We start from the raw sequence: 19,235 nt of genomic DNA, 5'->3' as shown, positions 1-19,235 counted from the left end.
TCTAGGCATTCCCAAGTAGTTAGCTCAGGACTTCATAGCGTACAGTCCTTTCCACGGAAACTTGAAACCCGTTTGCATTTCTTCAAGTAAAAGATGAACTGCTTTAGGGTAACTTCACTGATTTGTCTTAATATTGTTTTGTTCAGTTTAGGAGAGACTGTCATAAGTAATGCCAAGCCTTGTTCATCTAAGGTAAGATTCAATTTCAATTATTTGCTTAGATGAGATAATGAATGTAAGCAAATTATTTCTCAGAAAAATGACAGATGTTTTAAAATGTAGATTACTTTGTTCAGGATAGATACAAAAGTATAGGAGAACCAGGTATTTTCAGAGAGAGAAAAAACCATCATTGAAACAGTAGGAATTCAATATATTAGAACATTTGTGTCTTAGTGTTCCTCATGACAGCTCAGTTCTTAGGCCATATTTTTTACTGTCATCTGTGTGACTGTAAATGCAGAGTAACTATTGGTTTTGGCAGAGTCACAGTTTTTTCTTGAAGTGGTGAGGTCAGATTTAATTACCTGTTTCATCTTGGCTTTTGTTAAAAATGAATGCTGATTAAAAAATTTGCTTGACGGTATTTATTGAACCTTTGGCGAGTAGCTGTGATAGACCCTGGAACAAACAGTAGTTTCAAGTAGTCTATTTTAAACTCTTGCAGAATTTTACTTCCTTTATATTGTGTTTACTTCAAAATTAAAGAAACATATTCTTTTTTTTCAGTTTTCTAGTATTTATCTCCAGACACAAGAAGCAGTTTCATTAGTAATTCAGTAACCTTTTTTTTTGTTTGTTTTGGTAAAATCTCCTTAATAACAGTTTCATATATTTTTTCCTTTCACATTTTAAAAGCAGAAATTGGGAAAAACCTGTTGAGTGCTTTGCCTGGATAAGAAAAAAGTTTTTGCCAATACCAGAAAAAAAGAAACCTGAAGCAGGAAAGAGCAATTATGTCAAAGACATATTCACATCTAAATAAGATTTCTTTTTCATTAAAATATCTAAGTTTCTAAGTAGCCTGCTTACATTTGAAAATTCAGTATGTGAACATACTAAATGCTTTGCTGAGATTATGGAATCAACAAACAAAAACTCAAATGTAAATATGTTTCTTGGTGTTTTGATAATGACACACATTTCAGGAATTACTTTTAGCATTTCTAAGTGATGAGTCAGAGGCCTTTCCTTCTTTTATGTCACATGCACCATGGAAGAAAAGAAAATTAAGTATGAAAATATTATTTTAAAAGAACATTAATATATGTAACTACTTTTACCATTACTTTTATTGTTACTATTTCAGATAATTGTCAGCCTCTGTCCCTTTATTCTGTATTCTCTAAGAACAATTAAAATATCTTTTTAATGATGAGTTTGTCTGCAAATCTGCTTGGGACTGCTTGTGTCCATAGATTAATAACTTGTGCAAGTATTTCTATGATCAGAGTCTAAGTAGTTAAATCAAGGACTTTCAAGAGTTAAAGTATTTTCTTAATATATGGTAAATCCAAAATCTTGCTCCTTTTCAGTTAAAATAACTCAGTTACCATTTGAGGTGTCTGTTGGGTGTTGTGATTCCTAAAATGTTAACTACTTAAATTCCAGATTTGCAAGTTCTTGTCTCCACTTCACAGTGCTCACAAGTAGAATGTTTTACCAGAAATGTTGGTGGTATTTTTTAGATTTATAGAGGTTATTCTTTACCTCTGACACTCTTTCTCTTGTGAAATGTTGCTAAGCAGGATTTGGTCTTAGCTCTGTCAATTATGGCTTAATAAATTTAAAAAATGTTTTGAAGGAAGACCTGTGGAGTGATCTAGTTCATTTTGGCAAACTAAGCTATTTTCTATGTGCTTTATGATCAATTTATTTCCCCCTCCATTGTCTGGTACAACAGGGCACAAGGAGTGTTGGACCTGTGGAAGAAGCACTCAAGGCAGAAGAGAAAAATAAATCTGCAGATATTTCAAAACAAAAAGAACAATGCCTTGTACCTTGTGATGTTCAAGCTAAAATTTTACGAGGGGAAAAACATTACATGTGCAGTATGTATTTATAAGGAACACTGTCAGCATTGTACAAGCTACGTAATGCCATGCTATGCAATCCTCTGCTCTGCTACGCTATGCTGTGCTAATTTGTTGTTTAATCTTCTTGAGCACATGGGACAGCTTTTGACCCTGCTGTCCAGGCTGAGTGTTCAGAAGATTTGAGGTGTTGTGATTTTGGGGTGCAGCTGGTGTGACAAAATTAAACTATAATCACACTCATGACTCACCATGACTGGTGAAGATGGATACATACAGGCAGCAGCTCAGCCCATCTAGGTCCCTGTTACCCTCAGAATGCCAGTACTTCTCTCCATTAGAAAGGAAGAGTAAGGTGTGTGTCTCTCATTTAAACATCATAGTTAGGAGTGGGGGCGTTAAGTGGGAGTTAATTAGTTGGTTAGTTAGTTAATTAAAGTGGAAAGATACTTCAGCTTGCCTTTTATAGATATACAGGACATTTTCTATACACTAGTGATAAACTACACAGCAAATGATGTAATCAGTCTCAAGAAAAAAAAAGCCAAAATTCTTATATTTTTTAAAAAATATGTATTAATAATTACCTGATAGACTCACTTTTGGGTTTTGTTTTTAGCCTCAGGGCAAAAAAAAACAGGAGTAGCAGAGTGAATGAGTAAATGTAGGATGACAGGAAACCTTATATAGCTGTCTTTCATCATTTGCATTTGTAGTTCTGTGATAGCCATTAACTGGTCATCCAAGCTGCCTTAGGATAAAATGAAGTTCTTCAAATCTTAAGAAGAGCTGTCACTTCTTAAGATGTCTTCACTGCAGCCAACAAGGCTGAGAATTTAGCATCTTTGTCTTTAATCTGTGCTCTATGACTTTGGTTTTCCTTTTAGGTACCCTAAGGTTAAGCACCTTCATTATTCACTTAGGTATTATAAATAAGTGTGCCATCACTTAGTCAAGAATGTTTCTAAATCTATGATAACAAAGTGCATGAATATATTTCTTTTAAAGGGAATTTGCAGAACTCTCTTGTTGAATATGCAAGAAGTACCAAAAAAATGGTAAGAAACATGATGGATGATCAACAGTCTTCTTTGGATTACCTTTCTAATCAGGTACTTTGTTCTTTAACATAAAGATTTTTATTTATCACTACAGGTATTATCTAACTGAGGTAAATTTAGCATTTATATTGCCATTAAAACAGTAGAATTGTAGTTTCTGTCACCACCTTCTGTACCTTGGGTAGCGAGTTCCATTTCTGTGAGGAGTGTAAGCATCACCTTGTCCACAGCTTAGTGGCATATGTGGCAGTAGGGTAAGTATAGGATTCTTCCTCCACACAGGTTGCTATCTTTAGTCCTGTCATATTTGTGCAGATGAAGTGTTGTATTATTGTTAACTCTGACAGTAATTTCCAAACATTGTGCATCACTCAGTACAGATAAAAAGCCTTACTCAGACTGAAGGACTTTTGGGAATTAATGGGAATTGTGCCTAAAAGTGATTTTGGATGAAAAAAGTAAAAAAAAATCAGAATAATTCACTTAATGAAGGTACAAATCACTAGTATATCATAAAAATGAACTTCAGATTATATTTACTAGTAGGAAAAAACCCAATTTAGAATGTAGAATTCCTTATTGAAATCTAATTAAATATCTTTTGTTTGAAATTGCAGGTAAATGAACTCATGAACAAACTTGTGCTTTTGAATGCAGAGGTTTTGAGAAAGCATTTGGATACACTTCCTTACAAAGCAGTTCAATCTCATGGTAAGTATTTTTGCATTTAGTCTGGATGTCTTCCCTTAAAGCAATTATAACATTTTCAGCATTTATTCTGAGTTAGTAACATACAAAATCTGGAAAAATTATGAACTGTTCAAGAATGTTGTCATAAAGACTGCTTTAAATCATTTGCAATTGGTAAGTCTGGGCATCCTGCTTAGCATCTTGTTGATTTTTGTGCAAAATACCAAGTATAATCATGAGTTCATAAACAATCTGATGTTGCTAAATGGCACTTTCCAATGAAATAAAGTGTGCTCTACTTTTAAAAAATCCTTCTTCAAATGGGATGGAAGTCACTTATATGCTGAACAGTTAGTCTCCATCCTGACTAAAGGAAACATCACCTCTAAGCAGCCTGCTGGCCATAGAAACCACTGATTTGAGTATGTTTAACACATATGTGGCTTAACTGTTAAAGACAAAGGGTTTTTTATATCTACATAATGATGTAAAGGCTTTTACAAGTATAAATACAAATATCTGCAGGAAAATGAACTATATCAAATGCTTTCTTCTCTAGGCTTGGATTGCACTGATATTAAAGATACCATTGGTTCAGTTTCAAAAACTCCGACTGGTCTGTACATTATTCATCCAGAAGGATCAAATTATCCTTTTGAGGTAATAAATTTATCTCTCAGGTTGATCACAATTTGCTTGAGAATATGCATGTAGAAAATAGATTTAGTAGACTTAAGGTGTTTTCCTTGAGAATTTCTCAACAGATGAGTAAGAAATGTATTAAATCATCCATGTGTCTGCCATTAGTATGATTTTGCTGAGTTTCTCATTTTCTACAGTGAAATTTAATCTCTGTCATAAGATTCCATCATCAATTTTCACTTCCAATGAAAAATGTGTCAAAAAGGAAAACCCAAGATATTTTCTAATACCCCTTTTGGGCATTAAAAAGAGCTGACCTTATCTGTTTTAGAGATGGGAAACTGAGGAATCACAGAATCTCAGAATGGTAGGGATTGGAAGGGACCTCTAAAGACAATCTAGTACAACACCCTGCTCGAGCAGGTCTGCCTAGATCTGGTCACAATGGAACATGTCCAGGCAGGTTTTGTAAACCTCCAGAGGAGGAGACCACAACTTCCCTGGGCAGCGTGTGTCAGGGCTCCCTCATCCTTGCAGTAAAGAACATTTTCTTTAAGTGGAACTTATTGTGTTCCAGCTTTTGTCCATTACCTAGTCCTATCACTGGACACTGCAGAAAAAAGTGTTGCCCTATCCCCTTGAAATACACCTTTTAAATACGTGTAATTATTAATGAGGTCTCCACTCAATCCCCTCTTCTCCAGGCCAAAAAGTCCCAGATCTTGCAGCTTTTCTTCATAAGAAAGATGCTCCAGCCCCCTGGTCATCTTGGTGGCCCTGTGATGGACTCTCTAGAAGTTCCCTGTCCCTCTTGAGCCGGGGAGCCAGCATGGGGTTGTTCCTCCCCAAGTGCAGGACTCTGCACTTGTCCTTGTTGAACCTCATGAGGTTCCTCTCTGCCCAACTCTCAAGCTGGTTGAGATTTTGCTGAGTGGCAGCACAGCCTTCTGGTGAAAAAGCCAAATGACTGATCCATATGGCTTCTAAAATGAGACCTTTGACTTTTTGAATTATTCTCCTGGATGACTTTATTTATAGTGTTGCCTTCTCTTGAGAAGTAACTTCAGTGGTACCTATAGCTTGGCCCACTATATTGTACAGGCATCTAAATATAAGTGTAGATGTACATTAGTTTGAGGAGTAGGTGTTTAGCTCTTGTCTGAGCATCATCATAACTCAGTCTTAAGGCAGAAAGGGACTAAACTTTCAGTTTTCATGTCCCATTTGAAGAATATGCATTCTTAAAACAAAGAAAAAAGGATGAATTTCAGCATAAACAACAGCAGTCATGCTTCCTGTCACCACTTGCATTTTCTGTAATTGCTTGGAGTTACAGTGTTTACCTAGGAGAAGAGAATTTTGAGTTAATTTCTGCAGGCTCAGGACATTCAGATCCATGCAAACACAAGAAATGCTCTGTTTTATCTGTTTATTTCCATTTCATGCTGTTCTGCTTAGAGAAGTCTTTATGTGTAGTGGAAAAACAGATATGGCACTTTCAAACATTTAATTTTGCAATCCATGCTGGGGTCATTAGTTTTTGGAGAAAAAATGTGGAGTTTAAGCCAGCTAATAAACAACAAAATTTAATGTCAAACTTTATAGTCGTCCTTCATATATAACAAAGGAAGAATGAATCCCTTTATCTCAAGCCAACTGGATCCCTACAAATGCTGCAAAACCAAAAAGAGCTCAAACTGATTATGAAAAGGCTTCAGAAATGCTGGGATCTTAGAAGAAGAAATGAACTTGATTTTGCAGACTCCTGGTAGAAGAATGTGTCATTGTCTTTACACAGTGCAGGAAGCTCAGGGAAAAGGTCTATAACTCACCCTCAAGTTCCTTCCAGGTAAAAGAAAGGCAAAGACAGGTAGAAATGTCCACAGGACAACCATAATTTATAGGATGAAAAAAATGCTGTCTGTCTCACCCCAGGATGAACCATAGCAGAAAATGCAGCTGTTTCAGAACTTCTTCTGGAATGAGAGGGATTCTATTGCGGACACATTCATACTTCACCCAAATTACTGATGCAGATTACATAGATTAGTATGACTAATCTATGTGAGAAGAGTGATTTCTAACTTCACCTACAGCTTTTGGCAAATAAATCTGAAATAATAAAAAAATCACACTTCAAAAGTGCTTTTGACACTGTCGCACATTTAAAGTTACTGCCAGAATCTAAGAACCATTTATATGAGTGGAAAGGTTCCTTAAGGAGAACAAGAGTAAAAAAGACAAATCATAATAATTTGATTAAAAGCACAAGGCAACAATAAATAATGAGAAGAAATGTCTGCATTCATGAAATAAGTGTCTCATTTCTTGTCTGGTAGATGTTACAAAGAGTGCCAGGAAGTTCTCAGAGAAAAATATCTAAAATATGTTTGTTCCATAAAGAATGTTATTTTGAGGAAAACTCTTTAATGCAAATTCTTCCATGTGTTGAAGCATAAAAAAGGTATAAAAGAAATGATAGATGAACAAAAATACCAAGACATTAAAACATCAACAAGAAGTTGTAATGCATTTTAAGAAGACGAGAGTTCTGGAAGTTCTGCAGGCTAGGAGAATAAGAAAAATACAGAGGCAAAAAACCTTGGTAAGAAATTAAAAACCAGAAAACAAAGCCAGCATGAAACAATGATTCAGTGATGACCTTTTCAGCAATAAGCTGCCCTTTAAATGTTACTGAAGTTAAACTAAAATGTCTTTAGAAACATTTGCGTAAAGATACCAGATAAATGAAGAAGGCTATTTAGACAACTTGATCCTGTTCTCACATAATGTTTGAAACCTCATGTTTTCAAAAGTGAGTATAGATTTTGTTGCTTAATTTGGCCTAATAGAAACCTGAATTCCAGGATCTTTAAGAATATCCAGTTTCAGGGGTAGTGGCAGGTTCTCATCATCTGCGAAATTAGTTCCAAATGGGCTTTTGTCTGAGCATTCAAACATGAAGCAATTAAAACGCATTTCACCTCTGGAAAACTAAATCATGATAACTTTGATATGTTTTTCAATAAGTAAATTTAGATCATTTAAATTTCTAAGATGGGTCAAATAGACTAAACAGTCTTTTGAGATGCACTTCTTATGCACACTAAAGACAGAAAAGGAAGAAATAGTAGAAGGATCCTTCTACTTATTTGATTTAAATTGTACGCGGCAGTCATACCCCTCATACCTTGCATTATGTGAGATATAGAACAAGCTATAAAGAGGATTAACTATTATGAGGCTTTAAGAAAGCAAACTGCATCATTTCCAGCATATAAGGAAATAAGAAACAACCTGGCAATTACTGCTTTTTATGTATTTATCTCTTATTTTCAGTTATCTGGTGTGTATTTTGGAGCCATATCTAATTGGCTGATGACCTTTTATGTAGAACAAAATCTCATTCTGAGAATTATCACCATTCCCACTGATTTATATTGGACTGAATATTGATGTTGTGGGCTCCTCTTTGTATTTCTGACTCATAGTGAGAGGAGCAGCCAAGTATGCAATCATCTCCTCAAGACAGCAGATGAGGCAATGGGATTATTTTTAATGAGTTTTAGGTATTTGCTTCTAAATATTCCTTTTGGAATCCTATGTATCTCTTTTTATTCTAATTCCACCCTCCTTAAGTGACTGAAATAAGCATGTGATTCTCCAGGGACTGTAGCCCATAATTTTCTTTCATGCACATGACCTTTGCTGGGATTTATTCAGCATTTGTGTTGCAAGGATTGCTCAAAACATCCAATGGCATTGGTTTCCTTGAAGATCCAATGGCATTGATTTCCTTGAAGATCCAAGATGCCCAGGTCGTATTAGATCACATTACAGCTCTGTCCTGTTGCTTTCTTGTGATTCATGGAGATGTTGTAAAGTCACAGAGGTTTTGAATACAGTGTTGATGTGTTCCTGCCAAAGAACAAGTCTTTGGTCTCATAAAAAATATCTGGCTGGTACAGGAGTTGAGGGTGCAACATGAGCTCAGAAGGCCACAGTCTTTTTGAGGGCTAAACTGACTTCCACCTAGACTTTACTTTTAGCAACTGGCTGAGATTATAAACCTCTCTGTTTTGAAATGTTTCATTGTGTACATTCCCTCTAACATGAAGAAAAAATTCCTGCTTTACTCCATCACTTGCACATCTGCTTACTGTTATGATTTACTGAAAGCCAATATTATTTTCTGAACAAGTAGCTTAATAACTCCATAGATACGAGCATATTCCAGGATAATTCTGGTTAATTCCAGGTTAATGAGTCACATTGGGAGACACTTACAACTGAGCCCTTTTTTTTATAAGCATAATTTCCCTTAGAACAGCTTAGGTGGTGCAGTGACTATGCACCTTTGTACATTAGGATGCCCAGACTTTCTAAACCTTGTTAGAACTGTCAAGCTCTGGCACTGGGCACACATCTGAAAAATACCTAGTGACCTGGAAACATTCCACTTAGCTTTAGACACTGAACTGAAGTCCCTTGAGAGCAGCCAAGGGTCTAGGAGCCCTTGCTGTAGGCAGTGAAGGTGACCAACATCTGCAGAGGGTGATTTAGATCTTGGTTTCCCAGAGCCATGCTACAAATGTACCTTTCTCTGCATAAGGGGGAATATCGGGAGACACGGACAAGAAGATTCCTGACTTGGGGAACTCATTTATGTGTCTAAAGTTAAATGGGCTGAGGAGAAAATGTGGCACATAATGTGATGTTCCATAGCAGAGCAGAGGGCAGCTGGACCACTGCCATTTGAATTGCTATTGGGCAGAAATTCTAGCGAAGGCTCATAAATTTGAGTTAATCTCATGTATTCAGTGGGACTGCTCAGTTGCAGTTAAATGTTCACATAGGGACTTCCCTGGAGTGAGACCTCTTCTTATGTAAAGTTTTTTGCTGCTCCATCATAAATTATTACATACTTGGTTATTGCTATACTTTTTCCATTTCCTCACCTTTCTTAAGGGCTTTGCATTTCCCAGGCATCAAAACACATTATTTCTGAGGAAGAAGGTACGATGGTGAGGGAGAACATATAAGTTGCTTTGCTGAATTAAAGATATATTCATTGTTAGTGCCTGTAACATTTGCATTATTAATACATGATATTGCATGTTGCCTCCACCTCATGCTATTACTGATTCACAGTAACATTTATCAAAGCTTATTTATTTTATGTTATGAGCAGACATTTGCACACAACAGTTTCTACTGTTTCAGGAAATATCCAAATCAAGCAATCCAACAAGAACACAAGAAAACACTGCAGCTTCATTTTTCATTTTCACTGAATCACAGAATGGTAGGGGTTGGAAGGAACCTCTAGTGATCATCTAGTCTAACCTCCCTGCTAAAGCAGGTTCACCTAGATCGGATCACTCAGGAACACATCCAGGCAGGATTTGAAAACCTCCAGAGGAGATTCCACAGCCCTCCTTGGGCAGCCTGTGCCGGAGCTCCCTCCCCCTCAGTAAAGAAGTTTTTCCTTATGTTTAAGTGGAACTTTTTGTGTTCCAGCTTTTGTTCATTATTTCTAGTCCTATCACTGGACACTATAGAAAAAGTGCTGCCCCAATCTCTTGACATACACCTTTCAAATACTTTTAAGTATTAATGAGGTTCCCCCTCAAGTCTCCTCCAGGCTGAACAGTCCCAGATCTCACAGTCTTTTTTCACAAGTAAGTTGCTCCAGTCCCCTCATCATCTTGGTGACCCTGTGCTGGGCTCTCTCTAGAAGTTCCCTGTACCTCTTGAGCTGAGGAGCCCAGAACTGGACAAAAGACTCCAGATGAGGTCTCACCAGGGCAGAGTAGAGGGGGAGAAGAACCTCCCTTGACCTGCTGGCTACACTCTTCTTGATGCATCCCAGGATACCAATGGCCGCCTTGGTCATGAGGGCACATTGCTGGCTCATGTTTAGTTTATAATCAACCAGGACTCCCAGGTCTCTTTCTGCAGAGCTGCTCTCCAGCTCCAGGATGCTGCACTTGCCCTTGTTGAACCTCATGAGGTTCCTCTCTGCCCACTCTCAAGCCAGTTGAGATCTCACTGAAGGGCAGCACAGACTTCTGGGGAATCAGAATCTTTGACCTTTTTGTTATGATATTTGAAAGGTATGTTGCTTGGAAAAGCTCTGAATAGTCCACCTTTATCTACTTAGAATGTTTTCTTCATAACAGCTGCTTCAAGAGTACTTATATCTATACTTATTTTAGGTTTTGTGTGACATGGATTTTCAAGGAGGTGGATGGACTGTGGTTCAGAAAAGAACTGATGGAATCATTCCATTTCAGAGAACATGGTCTGAATATCTGGATGGATTTGGGGATCTTTCTGGTATTAAATTAAAATATTCTAAAATGCTTTAGACCTAATGTTTCTGCTACATGAGACTATTTTTTTTTGGTGATTTTTAAGTACTGTAGAGAGTAAAGTTCTTGTTTCTTAAAAGTCTTATTTACATTTAGGATTTTTTTCCATAAAACTTATTGTGTGATCATCTCAATAATGGCGGTCACCTTACTAGAGTCTTTAGCCATCACTCATCCTCAGTTTCACAAGAGGTGTTTAAAATGTTTTGATATTTTCTTCCCAAAATAATGTATAAATAGTATTTCCTCTTTGTTTTTCAGATTAAAAAAAAGGAAAATCCTTAGTTGGTTTTAATCACATTTGCAAAATATTTCCTTATTGCAGAGAAAAATTAGTAATGTTTCACCATAGGATGCACAAAGTTAAAACCAGAACAGAAATATTTCAGTAGTTAACACCAACACACAACTGTGCCATTGCTTTTTTACTGGCACCTTTCATCCAGCAAGCCTAAAGCCAGTTGCTTTTTCAGGAGGTTATCTACAATTGCAATGGAAGCACACAATTTTTCAACAATATAAAAAATTGCAGCTATATGGGCAATCTTTCATGGGAAAAAGTGTAATTTACAGAGGCAGCAAAACTTGTGAATAGAGTTTGAGTTTTGTTGCATTTCACAGAATGCCACCATTTGTCATTTCTCACTATTGCCCTTAAGAATGCTACTGAATTCTGTTTAATCAAGTGGATCTTTAGCACAACCAGTTTTTGTGGTCTTCTAAGGTATAAGATGACCTTCTAAGGTCCTCTTAAGATGAACACCTGGAAGTTACCATATGGGCATTTTCTAAAAATGTCAGAAAGAAAAAAGATGATGAGCATATGGGAATTCGTTCAAATGAATATAAGCCTGTCATACAACTTCTGTTGCACTTAGTTCAGGAAAGAAAGCATAAAAACTAGAAGAATCTATTTTTTCTTACACTGTCCATTTCTAGAAGTTACTAACTGTATTTTATTTCTGGTTTAGGGGAATTTTGGCTTGGACTGAGGAAGATTTTTCACATAGTGAATCAAAAAGCCACTAGTTTCAGTCTTTATGTGGATTTGGAATCAGAAAATGACAAGCATGCCTATGCATCATATGATGGATTTTGGATAGAGGATGAAGCATGTTCTTTTAAGATTCATTTGGGGCGTTATTCAGGAAATGCTGGTAAGAATCTACTTCTTTGAAGTATTTACAGATAACTGCTCCCCTTCTTGATGTGAAAAAATGCATTCAAAAGAGCAATAATTAAGTAAGATAACTTTAAAAATGTTTCTTTCTAATCTGTGTTTCTCTGTTTGGTCCATGCTGAACACTAGTGGATATAAATGGTTAATGACGTAGAGATTGGTTATGCCAATGGCTATCTTTGCATAGTAAAAAAATCATTTTATTCTATTGCTTCAAGATCTTTAGTGAAATAACTGAATAAACACTCCTTTAATAAAGATCATTAATAAAGAAAATAAAGGAACTTTCATGGATTCAATCCAGGGAATATTTATATCACTGATAAGGGATTTTATGCATGTTTGTGTATGCCTGTCTAATGATCCAATTGTTTAGATGTTTATTATCTCATCCCAAATTTGCTGATGTTAGTGGAAATCTTCTTCATGTTGTTGCTTTGGTCAGTTCAGAACCGCCCAGACAGTGGTGTACAAAGGACAGAGAAAGAAACGGAGTGGAACAAATTAGCTCAACAGTGTGTGACAGTTATTTGCTGATATATAGACACAATTTAATTTACAGTTTCAAGCTTCCCTTAATATTATAGCCATACCAAGTGTGCAAAGATTTGTGTTAGTTACTGCACCATGTCTTATTGATTTTTTCTATTTTTTTTCATGTTTACTGATATGCAGGAACCTTATTACCGATGAAATAGTTATTCTCCAAATGTATTGGTGTAAGAAACATGATTTCCTTAGTAAGACAACAGAACTAGTGATCACTGACCTTTCTGTTTTAACAATTCAACTTTATCTCATGATTCATCTGAGGCTTTGGGCACATCACTGGAAAATCTGAAGTTGACAACTCTGTTTCTTTTTCCTTTTCTTCCACTGTCTTTGAGGAGAGAAGCCTTTACTTTCACAGCTGGTGTGCGTCACTAAAAGAAACAACAATGTTAAGATGTTTCATCGAATTTCAACTTCTTCCATACTTCTCACTCTTTTATACTTTTTCTTTCCTATGACTTAAACACATTGCCAGCTTATTATTTGGTGCTCTTGAACTGCTCTTGAAGAAATCCATTTCTCTATAAATTCAGAGGAATAGTTTGCAAAGTATGCAATGAGTCAGAAATACTATGTTTCTCCATAAGTAACTCTTTTATCCTTATGTTTTATCTATGGTACTTAGGTGATGCATTTAGAGGCTACAGGAAAGAAGACAATCAGAATTCAATGCCTTTCAGCACATTTGATGTTGATAATGATGGATGCAGGCCAACATGCACTATTAAAGAACAGCCTGTAAAGAGCTGCAGTAACTTCAGTGATAACACTGGATGGTGGTTCAACCAGTGTGGCCTTGCAAATCTTAATGGTGTTCATCGCTACACAGGTAGATTTCTTGCAACTGGGATTCATTGGGACACATGGACAATGAACAATAAACCAGTCCAAATTAAATCAGTTTCAATGAAAATCCGGAGAGCTTATAATCCATATTTCCATTAACCTATGAAAACAGAAATATATCTCTACTTGCAGCTATGTGGGATAATATATAACTGCATCATAAATACCTTTCCTTTTCACTTGAACAGCTGAGTCTTAAAACTTTATTAGATATTTCCATACTGCAGTTACTCATTTTTATTATGAAATGTGAGCATCTGTAGTGTTCCCGCTTGAGTAAGAAGGTCCTAAGAAGGTCCTTGAGTAAGAAGGACAGGGTTTTCAGAAAACGGATGAAGCTTAGTGTTTGTCAGCTTTTTTTCAACTACTTCTGATGCAATCTTAGAGCCAGTGGAAAAATTATGAAAAGAATTGTAATGCTGATTTTTGAATGTGTTTTTCCTATGCTCTGCATATCTGAATTGCCAAGAAATTTCAGCAAATTTGCTTTTAAAAAGTGATATACTTGCCATTTCCATCATATTTTGGAAAAATGCCTTTTCTTCACCTTAGATTAATTTTCCCAAATCAGCTGCTCTTTCTATATTCCCTTCTCAGGCAAGATAACGCTGATTTATTTCAACCCACATATCAGGTTCTGTATCCTCTCAGGGCCTGATTTTTATCCAAGTATGGTAGCTACTGATATGCAAGAACTGCTTTGTATTTCATTTTCACAGTCAACTGGTTTCATAATCAGATTTTCATCTGTTTCACCATTTGCTATAAATGAACCCTTTTTCAAGGAAAATGTATGACATTATATATAAACTTTGGAGTTTAAATTTTTGGATATATGGGCCTGATGTTCTTCATTCTTATTGGTATTCACTTTATGAACAATCGTGGTAATGAACAAAACCAATTTGAGTCCTAATTGTATATTTTAAATTGAATTGTGTCCCTTCTAACAGCAGTATAGATCCAGCAGATCTACAAAAGTAGACACTAAAATACAAGAGCTTCTGCACTAAGGTTAATAAGCATTAGAGGAGAATGTGATTGTTTAAAGAGTGTTAATTCTGTCTGCAAGCCTGGATGTTATCACTGCGTTAGAGCTCTTCTGTGAGAAACAGTCCCCAGACTGCATTACAACAATCCTGCTGGAGAATGTCAGTGACTAAATTTCAAGTAAATTAGAGTCATAGGATCATTATAGTTGGAAAAGACCTTTAAAATCATGAAGTCTAAGCACTAACCTCACATTACCAAGCGCATCACTAAACTAAAGCATATCCCTCAGCACCTCGTCTACACATCTTTTGAATATCTCCAGGGATGGTAACTCTGTCACCTCTCTGGGCAGCCCATTCCAATGCTTAATAACCGTCTTGGTGAAAAAGTTCTTCCTAATGTCCAATCTGAACCTGCCCTGGCACAACTTGAGCCCATTTGCCAATTAATGGCTTTGATGAAAGCCTCAGATTTTGATAGTGGGCCCTCAGCTCTAACAACCAGGTTCAAGCCTGTGTGCAGAAAGGAGGAGTCTAAGTAGGGAATCTGGTGCTGAGCTCAATATTTGAGGGAGGGACATTTGAATATTTGCTCTTCTTTGGAAGATAAAAATATTCACAAGATAAAAGCATTTCCAAGACTTAGCAGAGACTGTGTTGAACTCATTACATACTTTGATACCACGAAGTACTGCTTTACTAGCAGGGTCACAGGTAGACACAGTGTTTTCTGTGGATTAGAGTTCCTCATAGATAATATGAATTCATTTTGCCTCAGGCGTGGTTTGTGTCTGTTGTGTTGTGAGAGCTGGATCTGCAGTGTAAACTGCAAACAGAATGAAATCTAAATTGCAAATACTAGTCAGCTTTTAACTCTTTCCAGTCTTTCAGGTATGATTTTTAAATATAGTGTTCTTAAGGAAAAAAAAAAAGGACAATGCTTTTATTCCTTTTTAAGATTAGAAACCATGTACAAAAAAAGATATTGTTATGTATTTCTCCTTCGTATTTGCCATATTATCTCCTAGTTGTGGTCATAGTCAGTTCTTCTGTGGCACTAAAACAAGTAATTGGATAGTAATTAATATCACTTAACAATTTTATTTCCTTTCATGGAGCTCAGCAGCCAAGAAGATCTGAATTAGGTTTCTAAGAAAAGTTTTTGAGCATGGGAATCTCATAGTTTTATCATTGTTTGACTGTTCTGAAATGTGAGTATTGATATAGTGTGTTTCAGTTTTCAAATTTGGTGTATGCTTAGAAAAGCAGAGTGCTAGAGATTAGTTGGCAGCTTGCCTGGTGCAAGTCTGAAATACATCAATGACAATAGAATGTTTTCCACGTGATATATGGCTACTGTCTTCAAAGGTTCGTTCCATTTCCTCTTTAAGAATAAAATGTCTGTGTAAACAAATAACTTTAGGTAAACACAGATAATTTACAAGGACATGAAACTGATTCCAGGGTCTATGTTCTATATTTACAGCTGATGGTTCCCAGCCACCATATATAACAGTTTTGTGGCCATCTATTTAGGACCAGTAATCCATTATTGCCCACTCATTTCAACTAAATAAAAAGGAACATGTAGAGTGTAGCCTATTAAGAGAAACTGTCTGAGTGTTCCAAATAAAAAGTAGCTTGGTTAAACTACGCTTAATATCTATTCCAGGAATGATACTCCAGACTATGAGAAGTTGTCTTTAAAGGGCATGTAATCTCTGATGTTATGAAACTGCATTTCTTTCTTTTGTTCTCTTTTTCCAACAGTATGTTTTCAATTTGTGAATCTCAGCTTGGTGAACTCAAATAATTTGACCCAGTTTATGATGCTACAGTAATGCAAGTAAATGATAACACTGTTTCTACAGCCTGAGTACTCATGATGTGGCAGTGCAGGGTTTAGTATATTAGACATAAAAAAGAGTACAACCAAAGGCATTTTGCTTTCTGCTTGGAAAATCCTTATTTAGGCAGTAAAAGATCCTGTAAGCTACTTCGATTACTTCTTTTATTTTTTACTGTAAATCCTGACATGTACTTCAAACTTTATAATCAGTCATGTTTCACTAACATGAAAAAAATATTTTGGTTTTATTAAAGATCTCTGTTAGGGGACATATTTATGAAAAAAATAACAGTACATTGTGTGGATACTTCACTGCAAAATACACACCCTGTTCATGTGCATTGCACAGTACTCCGAGCTGCAAGCAGGAAACCGATTCACATCTAGACCCTCAATTTTAGTTGGGTGCATGCAACACTTTCCCAGTTATTTAAGGATCACTAATGCAATTAACATGCAATTATTTAAACTACCACATCAAGAATTCTTACTTGAAATTGGCTGTGTTGAATATTCTGCAAATGTTGGCAGTGTAATCATCGACGTGCAGATGCTGTGACCTGAAAAGCATGATGATACCAAGGAGTTCTGAGGCTTGCCGCTAGTGGGTTAAAGCACAGCTCCAGTGCTGACATACAATGCGATATGGAGCACAAAGCTATATGACAAGTTTCTGAGACTGAAGAAATATCTGCTTTTCCCTCCTCCCCATCTGATACATTAAAAATAAAACACTAAATGCAGCCTCACTCTAATCTCTGTTAGACTCCCTTGAATAGAATCTGAGGTGGTGTTAATTGAAATACTAGCTTAAGATGCAGAGCTCAAGAGGAACTCAACATTGCAGTGAGCAAGGAATAATGGAAGGTGAGATCAGACTTGTACATGACTGTTTTGAAGACATGAAAGAAGTAATGGCAAATGACTAAGATTCACAATCTCCCCCTTGGTGCTTGTTTTGACTGTCCAAGCCCACTCTTTTTTTCATGAAGGTTGTAATTATCAATTACACGTAGTTCATCATGTAAAAGCCCAAAGCTTTATCTGGAAACTCTGTTCAGTGACTGGTCTGTGTAGGGTGGAATATTTTTCCTGTTTACTTGCAAATGTACAAATTAAGTCCATAGATAGTAAAATAAGCCTGGTCTCTCATTCTTCCTGATCAAGGGTGCTGAATGATCCAATAAAACAGACACAGTCCTGACTTGTCCTGATCTTCAGAGCAAACAGTGACCCTGTTCTGTACAAGTTGTCCAGAAATATCAGTCCCAACAAGTACTGTCTTTTATCAGCCATTATATTTAATAGAAAACTAAACAGGTACTGGTAGCTCATTGAGACTCCTGTGATCAGATTTCAGGCTTATCTAAAGCAGAGAAAAAGTTTATGTCCATTAGAGTATTTGTGTGTGTGTGTGCGCATGGCGCTGCATATATTTTGATGCTTTAATGTGTATTTTCTGGGAACTTTCACTATAGCCCTTATGCTCTTTCAGCTGTTCTAGTTACTGTAGTGGTTTTGCCTGGGCCAGGTTTTCTGGTAGTGGGGTGGGGAGCTACAGGGGTTGCTTCTTTAAACAAAGATCTGACAGAACTTTCCCCTGTAGCCAGCAGGGTTAGGGCCAGTCAATTCTAAGATGGACCCCACAGCTGACCCAGGCCTGGCCAATTAGTGACTGAGGTAACACCTCTGTGAATAACCTATTTGAGAAGGAGAAAAAACGTTGCTTCACAGTTTCTAAATGTAGGTTCCATGCCAAAGCAGTTTGTGAGGAGCTGCAGCCCATGGGAAAGACCCATGCTGGAGAAGTTCATGAGGGACTGTCTCCTGTGGGGAGGGACCCCACGCTGTAGTAGTGTTAGGAGGCCTCCCCTTGAGAAGAAGCAGCGGCAAAGTCCATTTGTAATGAACCGACTGCAACTCCCATCCCCTGCGCTGCTGGGGGGAAGGAAGGGGAGTCCCAGGAAAATGGAGGGGCGAGGAGAGGTGTTTTAAGAGTCAATTTTGTTTCTCATATCCTTGTCCTTATTGTTACTTTAGCAAATCTAACCTTTTTCTCCCTAAGTTGAGTCTGTTTTGCCTGGGATGCTAATTGCTGAGCGATCTCTCCATCCTTATCTCGACTCACAAACCACTCATTATATTTCTCTCTCTCTCCTGTCCAATTTTGGGAGGGGGAGTGATATTATGACTTAGTGGACACCTGGTTAAACCACCATAGTTACATTTTATCATGGTGCATGTAAAGAATGTACAGACAGAAGTATTTGTTATGTGGGGTTATAACTCAAAGTAAAGTTCATAGAATCATAGATGATCTCTGGAGCTCATCTAGTCCAGCTTCTTGCTAACAGCATGTCTAATTAGATCAGAATGGTCAGAGACTCTTCTATTTGGGTCTTGCATACCCCCAAATATGAGGATACCACAACCTCTCTGGGCAATGTGTTCCAGTATTTTGCCATCTCATGGTGACTTTTTTCTCCCCAATATCTGATTAGAATTTCCTACTTTCCAACTTGCGTCTGCTGCCATTTGTCCTATCCCAACTAAATCTTCACTTCTTGCATATGTCTGAAGTGGATTAAATGATCCCAAATTCCTTCTACTGTAGGTCCTGCTTCACTCCTGTGACTCTGCTAGTAGGCTTGGGTGAGTAGGGAAACCTAAGGACAAGCCTTACCAGTGACAACTGAGGCAAAACACCCACTGACTATCTTGTCCTTTCTCATATCCCTGGTCACAAGGTCCTCTGCCCCTTTGAGCAAAGGGCTCAGACGCTTCTTACCTTTTCTTTAGCTGCCAGTGGAATTATGAACCCCTTTTGCATTGCCCTTCAGCACCCTTGCTACTTTCACCTCCATAGAGGCCTTCTGCTATGCTTGCTGTTCTTTGGAATGGATTAGCACGTGTATGCATCTTGAGGTGTTTTTCTAGACTGTAAAGCTCCCCAGTGATCATCTTTCTCATTGTGTGGATTTTTTCCAACAGCAATTATTACAACAGGGCAGGCACC

At 37.1% G+C, this 19,235-nt stretch overlaps 1 protein-coding gene across 1 annotated transcript; it reads left to right on the top strand.

The window, feature by feature from the left end:
- Positions 1-93: 93 nt before the first annotated feature.
- ANGPTL5 (angiopoietin like 5) lies at positions 94-15,286 on the top strand. Its single transcript, XM_010197901.2, has 8 exons — positions 94-192; positions 1,904-2,051; positions 3,042-3,145; positions 3,712-3,805; positions 4,344-4,444; positions 10,645-10,765; positions 11,772-11,957; positions 13,158-15,286. The coding sequence occupies exons 1-8, from the start codon at positions 94-96 to the stop codon at positions 13,475-13,477; spliced, it is 1,173 nt and encodes a 390-aa protein (XP_010196203.2). The 3' UTR covers positions 13,478-15,286.
- The last annotated feature ends 3,949 nt before the right edge of the window (positions 15,287-19,235 follow it).

Source organism: Colius striatus, chromosome 1, assembly GCF_028858725.1.
Source record: "Colius striatus isolate bColStr4 chromosome 1, bColStr4.1.hap1, whole genome shotgun sequence".
In the NCBI taxonomy this organism is placed as follows: Eukaryota; Metazoa; Chordata; class Aves; order Coliiformes; family Coliidae; genus Colius; species Colius striatus.
This window is presented reverse-complemented; position numbering and strand designations above follow the sequence as displayed.